Raw genomic sequence first — 7,561 nt, 5'->3', positions numbered from 1 at the left:
TCCGGAGCAGCCTAGAAGCAGCAGCATGTTTGCCTCTGCCCCTCCCCAGGAGGCCTCAGCCGGATTCTGTGCTCGGCCCCTCGCTGGGCAGTCTGCCTCTCTTGTCTCTCTCGTCATCCTCCTGTGCCTCCTCCTTCTCGGGACCTGCATCCTTCCTCTGTGCTCCCTGGCAAGCCACACCTGGGACGTTGGAGTTCAGGCTCTCCCCGAAACCGTTTGCTCCTCCCTGAAGAGCGCCCCCCTTGACTGGCCGTGAGCAGCTGGAGTGGATTGCAGGGAAGGGAGGCGGGTGTTCCTGTAGAGACGCCAGGGTCTTACCTGGGGAGAAGGGAGCCTGCATTGGGCAGGCTGCCCTCCTGAGGAAGGGGATGGGGCAGTAGGAGCCTCTGGTGGACAAGGGGCCCACCTCCTGCCCTCCTTCCCTCTATCCCAGTCTGTTGTGAGGGAGGGCAGGGCCCTAGGTGACTTCTATGCAGATCTTCAATTATCCAGGCTGTGAAACAAATACTTCTGTTTTTAAGATCAGAGGAAATGTCCTTTTGTTTGTCTGCCTTTTATTTTATTTTACTTTTTTTGAGAAGGAGTTGCCCAGGCTGGAGTGCGGTGGTGCAATCTTGGCTGACTGCAACCTCCACCTCCCGGGTCCAAGCAATTCTCCTGCCTCAGCCTCCTAAGTAGCTGGGATTACAGGTGCCCACCACCACATCTGGGTAATTTTTGCATTTTTAGTAGAGATGGGGGTTTCACCATGTTGGCCAGGCTGGTCTCGAACTCCTGACCTCAAGTGATCCACCCACCTCGGCCATCCAAGGGGTTGGGATTACAGGCATGAGCCACCGCGCCCGGTCTGTCTGCCTCTTAGTTAGAACCTGTATATTTTATGTTTTAAATTTCACTTTTCCAGGTCAGAGCAGTAGTGTTTCTTTTTTGTGGTGTTGCTATGAATGTCCTTTACGATTAGGAGACTGGGTGGGTGCCCTCTCCCTGGTGCCCTGCTCTTTTAGATGAGGTGGGGGTCAGCTTGGCTGCTTCTGATTTTGGGGGGTTCACTACTTCTTGGGGCAGCTTGCCGGCAGGGGCTGCCTGTGGTGTTTCCTGGGGAGCTACATTTGTCCTTGTAGGCCTGGGGAAGTAGGCCGGCCCTGACTACACGCCTCAACACACGTGCCTTCCACCGGCCCCCAGGCCCAGGTCCAGACCCCAGCTGCGTCCTGTGTAGCCTGCTCAGCTGCTGCCACCACGGCTATTGAACTATTAATACCTGTGCGCAGACGGGCCACGGGCCCACCTCGTCAGCTTTGCTTACCCCCCAGTTCCATGTTACCTGTGCAGAAACCGGCTGCTCCCTGCAGTCCTGCAGGCGTGGTTTCCCCGGCCCCAACTCAGGCCGCAGATCTCAGTCTCGGTGATTCTGCTGCAGCGCCCCGGGCTCTGGGAGCCAGCGGCTTCCCCACGCGGCTGTTGCTCACGTGTTCACATCGGTGCAGGAGGGCGGCCAGGGAGGGAGGCGGGGCGCTCTGGGTTCTTCTCACCTGCCGCTCACCCGCTCCGAACGCAGACCAGCCGTTCTTCTCGGTCGCTTTTCCAGGGATGCTGCGAGGCTTTCGCGGGTGGGGAGTGACGCCCTTTGCTTTCTTCTCACCTTCCCAGTAGGTGCTGGAGGAATAATTAATAATAATGAGGCCAGTTCGGAGAAAACAAAAACTCACAATTACCTGTGTTACGTGGTCTTGTGTTACTCCAAATAGCCCTTCTTTGCCACGAACTCGCAGCCGCTCTCCCCTCCTCCACCGTAGCCCGCGTCCAGGGAGGAGCTGCGGGGCCTCTGCTTTCCCAGGGCCCTGCCGGCCTGCGTGGGGGACGGCCAGCGCTTAAAAGTTAGGGCGCCCCATAAACGCCAGGGCGAAGACGTCCACGTCTGCTGGGGGAGGGAAAGCGCTTGTCTGAGTGATTTCCACCTGACCATTGACCTCTTATCAGCAGATGGTGTGGAAGGATGAGGGACTTCGTCTGAGATTTATGGAGTGTTCCTGTAAGAGATAAGCCTGGCTCTTGGTTTCCGTTCGCTCTCGGGTTCGTTGGATTGATGTGTTTTGTTTTGGGGAAGCTGCCGAGGAGGAAAGTCACGTGAGGTCTTCGCCCAGGGATTCCCCAGTGTGAGAATCTGGCTGTGGTTTCGCGCAGCGTGTGGGTCTGGAGGGTGGAGGCGCGTCCCAGGCCGCGTGTGCCTCGTCCCGTGGCGGTGAAAGCATGGATTCCGCGAGTCTTTGCTAGAGAAAATCCAGGCGCTCCCAACCCACTGCGTGTGCTTTTCTGTTGGAAATGTCTCTGACTCATACTGGACTTAGAGTTTATTTAGTGTTTCTTATGTGAACTTTCCTGGAACTGTTGAAAGTATTTTCCATGCTAGATGATAGCATTGCTGGACTCATACAATTCGAACTTTTCCTTTAGATTACATAATTATTTATTACCTATCCCCCATTTTTTTTCAGTTAAAAAAGCACCTAGAACAATGTCTTAATGATGCCACCATGATTAGTATTAGAATTTAGCTACAGAGTGAGGTTAATAATGAATTAAGAGTCACGAGTATATAATATAAAGCATGGTGAAGGTATCTATGTATATTTTATGAGCCATCCAAAGTAAAAAATAAATTAGAGTCAACTCACAGGTGCAGGAATGTTATTTTTATTTTCTGTTTTATTCAGGAAATCTAAATCTTTAAAGCTGTTTTTTTTTTTTTTTTTTAATTTCGAGGTCAACTCCAACAGAATCGATCTGTTCCTCAGCAGACCCAGGCTAGGGTACAGGTGTTGAACAGATTTGGGGATCTGCTAGTCGCGATTCAGTAAATAGTTTCTTGTTAGTTGGTAATTAAAACATTTTATAGTTATAAAGGTTTTAATGTACTTTTTGAGCTTTGTTACAATATATTCCTTCAGGAATCTGTGAGAACTCTCTACTTTGTTTTTTCCTGTCTATTTAGTGTTATGTTAGGAGTTTTAATTCCTTCTACCCTGATATTTATTTAAAAATTCCCTATGTATTAGTAGATATATATTTGGTGCGTTTTAAAATGCTTGATACATTAACATTTTAAAATATCAAAAATATTTTAGAATATGCATTTTTTAAAATGTAAAAAGTAACTATAAAAATTGAGGTACATAAATTTAAAAAAATCATCCTTACAACTCTTAGTACCAATGATTTCTCTGTAGCATTGTGAAGTTGATTAACCCGGATGTCTGACAATGATCAATAGCGTTAATGTGTCAGGTTTATAACTAGGCTTATGCGTGTCATCTTATTGGATGATTTATTAACCACACGAAACAGCCAGTGTTACGAAAAGGGACGTTTGGGGTTTAAAGCCTTGCCTGGGTCCCGCTGGGGGTGAGGTGGGTCTGGGCCTACCCAGGACTGCTGATAACAGAACACAGCGGACTTGGTGATTTTTAGTCAAGAACTCACGGAATTTCAATGCATCTCCCCAAACCATTCCTTCTTTTCTCTCTCCCAGAGCGAAATAGAATTGTTAGGTCCATGTGTTGTGTCTTGTGAAGGTTTATTGATTGCAAGTCCCCAGACTTTGCACAACAGGCAGATGGGAGTTCCTGTGTGGAGATGCCCTGAGCTACGTTGAAAACACTTGATCCTTTGTGTCCGGGCTTTTCCCCTCAGCACTATGGATGCTCTGGCCCAGAGGAGCCTTTGTGGGAGGCCGTCCTCAGTGCCTGTGATGCTGAGCATCACCCCTGCCTCCCACCCTCTGGTGTGGCCCCCCAGAGCCCTTGTGGGGAGCCTTTGTTTTTTCCTGTCTTTTTTTTTTCTCCTGGGAGGAGGCTATCCTTGGTCCCTGCAGTGCTGAGTGTCACCCCTGCCTCCCATCCTCTGGTGTGGCCCCCCGGAGCCCTTGTGGGGAGCCTTTGTGAGGAGGAGACTGTTCTCGGTGCCTGCAATTCTGAGCATCACCCCTGCCTCCCATCCTCTGGTGTGGTCTCCCGGAGCCTCTGTAGGGAGCCTTTGTGAGGAGGAGGCTGTCCTCAGTGCCTGCGGTGCTGAGTGTCACCCCTGCCTCCCATCCTCTGGTGTGGCCCCCCGGAGCCCTTGTGGGGAGACTTTGTGAGGAGGAGACTGTTCTCGGTGCCTGCGGTGCTGAGTGTCAGACCTCTGCCTCCCACGATGCCATCAGCATCCCTCCCCCCAGCAGAATCGCCCCTACTTGAGAACCACTGCTTTAGGTGGTGGCGTGAGATGTGCAGGTTTGCACTTCTTTATTAGGAGTTTTAAATTTCTGAAAGTCTAGTTGTGGTGACTGTGAAACGTACCTGAATGCGGACCTTCGAGTAGACAAGCTTCCGGAACTGTCATGGCACACGCATTTCAAGCTGCCCAGGTGTAAATCTGCATACAACTTTATTTCTCAGAGATCTTGGCCTTTTTGAGGCACGGATCATGCCATCTTTGCATAGCTGCTTATGCCTCTAAGTGCTTCTGTGTGCTGGAGGCTGCTGTCCTGTCCCTGCTTCCTGGGATGCAGGGCTGTGGAATTTCTGCTGTGTTCCATGAAGGGTTAAAGCGTTCCAGGGAGGGCAATTCTGAGATTTCCCTTTTTAAAGACACTTTTAGTCAGGGAAGTGCTTTCCAACCAAGCCCGTCTGTTCTCTCCTGGGATGGACAGGGCAGCTACCGTCCGTGTTCCCGAGCCTCGAAAGCCATTACGAAGTTCCAGCCTGGCCTTTACTTTCCCAAGCCTATTTTAGCTGATTTCAGCCGATCTCAGCCTTCCCTTGTAGATCTTTCTATTCATTTAGTTGACATCCTTGCTTTCTTGTACCATCTCCCAGTTTTCCACAGTTTATTTACACTGGACATAGAATTACAACAGAAACTCACCCACGCTGGGGTAGGGCTGCCTTAGGGGTCTCCCCCTCTGCAGACCATGCTGCCCCCTGGAGAGTGGTATCACTGGTCATGGTCACCATCTGCCCCAGGATGGGTCCAGAATGTTTAGAGTCTTTCCTGGACGTAGACACCCTTTTGTCTGACGTTCAGATAAAACCAATCACCATATTCAGTTAATCAAAGAGGTCAGAGCTGGGAACCGTTAGTGCACATCCACCTCTCCCAAGAGTGTTCACACCTCTTCCACGCGGGGCTAGGCTGTTGCTGAGCGTGGTTCTGCTGGCTGTGGGTGTGGCCTCTTTCCTCAACCACAGCCATCGCAGGCCTGCCACAGTTTTGACTCTTCTAGAAGAGAAAAGGCAACACAAGAGAAACAAGTTAGATTGGGAACCTTTAAAAATTATTTCCTCAAACATTGTATATAATTTTTGCCCATACCTAATTTGATAGCAATTTAAAAAAGATTAAAATGAAATAAAAATTCACCTCTATCAAGTCTTTGAAAGGCATCCAACTTGGTTTTCATACAGTTATTCTCTCTTTGGAGTCATACTTTACTGGTTTCAGTAATGTGTAACAAGTACACCGGCCAGAACAGGTTTAGGAGCAAACAGCTGCTTCATGGTTAGAGTTCAGCTCGCGGGGCCCAGCTGTGGGGGTGCAGCCTGCGCCTGCCTGTGTGCCAATAGGGCTGGTCACCTTGAGCATCTGGGAGTGTCTGGGTGAGTGAGGTCTGGGCAAGGCGGCATCCACACACCTGCGTAGTTCTCACTTTGTCCACGTTATCTGGCAATGTCACAAAATTATCAAGTAAATGTTCTCCAAGTGCGTATTCACTCAGTGTTTGGAAGGTGCATAGGTACCTCATACAGCACCTTCAGGAGGAGCTAGGAGCCCAGGAATGAGAGCAGGTGTGAGGCCTGTACTCTCTTTGCATAGATAAAATATGCATGTGCATATCTGAGGCCAGAAAGTTAGATTGGGACCAGAATGTGGAAGTCCTTACCTGTCGGATACGAGGGAGCCGCTGAGGGTTTCGGGGAGAATCGCCTCTGATGTGCGGCACGCCGTGGAGCCGGAGGGACAGAGCAGGCTCATGCAGGGCACTCGCCGTGGCGAGAGGAGGAGAGAAGGCAGCCAGTGAGCTGAGCGATTCGGTGCCTGGGTCAGGATGGGAAGAGGGAGTGCAGGAAGGCGGAAGAAGCTGCCAGTCTGCACCCCGAGGTCGGCGTTGCGCTTTGCTGGAAATCAGGAGAAGCAAGTGTGGACCTGACTCGGAGATACTTACAGACACCACTGCAAGCTGCGAGTTTGGAAATACAGGAGGAGGCTTGGGGAAAATCTGGAGCAGGGTGCATTTGGGAGCCTCTTACATAGAAGTGCAGGTCAAGTAGCCAGAGTGTGAGGCGTGCATGTCTGGAGAGAGGAGGCCAAAGGAAAGCCCACATTTGGAAATGGAGGCAGGGATGGAAGACCCAGAAAAGGCCCTGCTTAGAGTCCAGAGAAGAGCTGGATGGCGCAGTTCACTAAAGCCCAGAGCCGAGAGTTTCCAGGAGAAAGTCCCAAGTGTTGTTGAAAACCAGGGGGCAGGACTCCAGTTGGAGCCTGCGAGGGGAGCCTGGCGGCCCTGATCCCTGAGAGCAGCCAGAGCCTGGGCGTCATGACGGAAGTGGGTGGGAAGTGCAGGGAGCAGGTGGAGATGGTCCTTCAAGGCCTGGGGCTTCACACGGGCAGCCAGCCGTGGAGCAAGACACAGCTGGAGAGGGGCCTGAACCCAGAGCATCTCCAGGTGTAGCAGGGAGCCGGGAAGGGCAAAGGTACCCGGAAGAAAGCGGGCAGGCATGGAGCCAGGTCCCCAGGGAGGCTGCAGTCTTCTTTCTCTGTTCATGGACTGGTTGTTGGTTATTTTGAGTTCTCAAAGTCAACCACTCGGTGCGGGAAAGTTCCCAGGGTCTCAAGCCCAGAGCAGGCCTTGTGCTTTTCCGAACACGGTGCGTGTTGACTCAGGGTTACCGTCAATGGCTAATTCTAGCGTCTTTTGTTGAAGTCTGCAGAAGAGCCTCAACCAGCACCAGCTTTTGAAGAACTTATAAAACTTGTGTTCTTCTGATTCTGGGATTTTTGCCTGAAATGCCTCGTATATTTTTGGCTAGGTGTTGTTAGCACTTGTGTTACGGCATTTGGAGCTCTGTATTTTTGTGATGTGCTAGCTGTGAGGATGTTTAAAATTAGATTCCTAGAAATCAGGTTATAGGAGCTCTCGGCCACGCTTCCTGGGTTATGTTTTGACACCTCATAGTGGATCCCCGTTGCAGTGGCTATTCTTAGTGTTTGTGGAACACCTGACTCGTGATGCTAGGAGAATGTTATTTGTTTTCTTTGTAAGTCTAATGACCTTGTAGAGTCTTTATACCCGTCTCTTATAGATCAGCTTTAATATACTTGGTAGTGTCCTCATTGTGCCCTTGAAAAGCAGGTGCACATTTTAAAAGTCATCCTTTTAAAATCCTTTTCTGCATTCTGTGCCCTTTGTCTGTTTTGTTTCCTTCACTGCAACATCATGAAACAGGGACAAGGGCTAGAATCTGTTTCATACACAGAGCTGAACTGTGCTGAGTGACCTGCTATGCTGACGTCTGTTTCTGTC

The 7,561-nt window shown here is 50.4% G+C and overlaps 1 protein-coding gene across 1 annotated transcript in view; it reads right to left on the bottom strand.

Moving 5' to 3' along the window:
- Positions 1–5,087: 5,087 nt before the first annotated feature.
- LOC105547838 (cell wall protein DAN4-like) overlaps positions 5,088–7,561 on the bottom strand; it is a 45,603-nt gene continuing 43,129 nt past the window's right edge. Inside the window, 3 exon segments of the mRNA XM_011991564.1 lie at positions 5,088–5,259; positions 5,921–5,962; positions 5,964–6,155. Coding sequence (XP_011846954.1) covers positions 5,088–5,259; positions 5,921–5,962; positions 5,964–6,155 — 406 coding nt within the window.

This window comes from Mandrillus leucophaeus, unplaced genomic scaffold (genome assembly GCF_000951045.1).
Source record: "Mandrillus leucophaeus isolate KB7577 unplaced genomic scaffold, Mleu.le_1.0 Scaffold399, whole genome shotgun sequence".
Classification (NCBI taxonomy): Eukaryota; Metazoa; Chordata; class Mammalia; order Primates; family Cercopithecidae; genus Mandrillus; species Mandrillus leucophaeus.
Note: the sequence above shows the minus strand (reverse complement) of the source record. Positions and strands in the feature narration are given on the sequence as shown.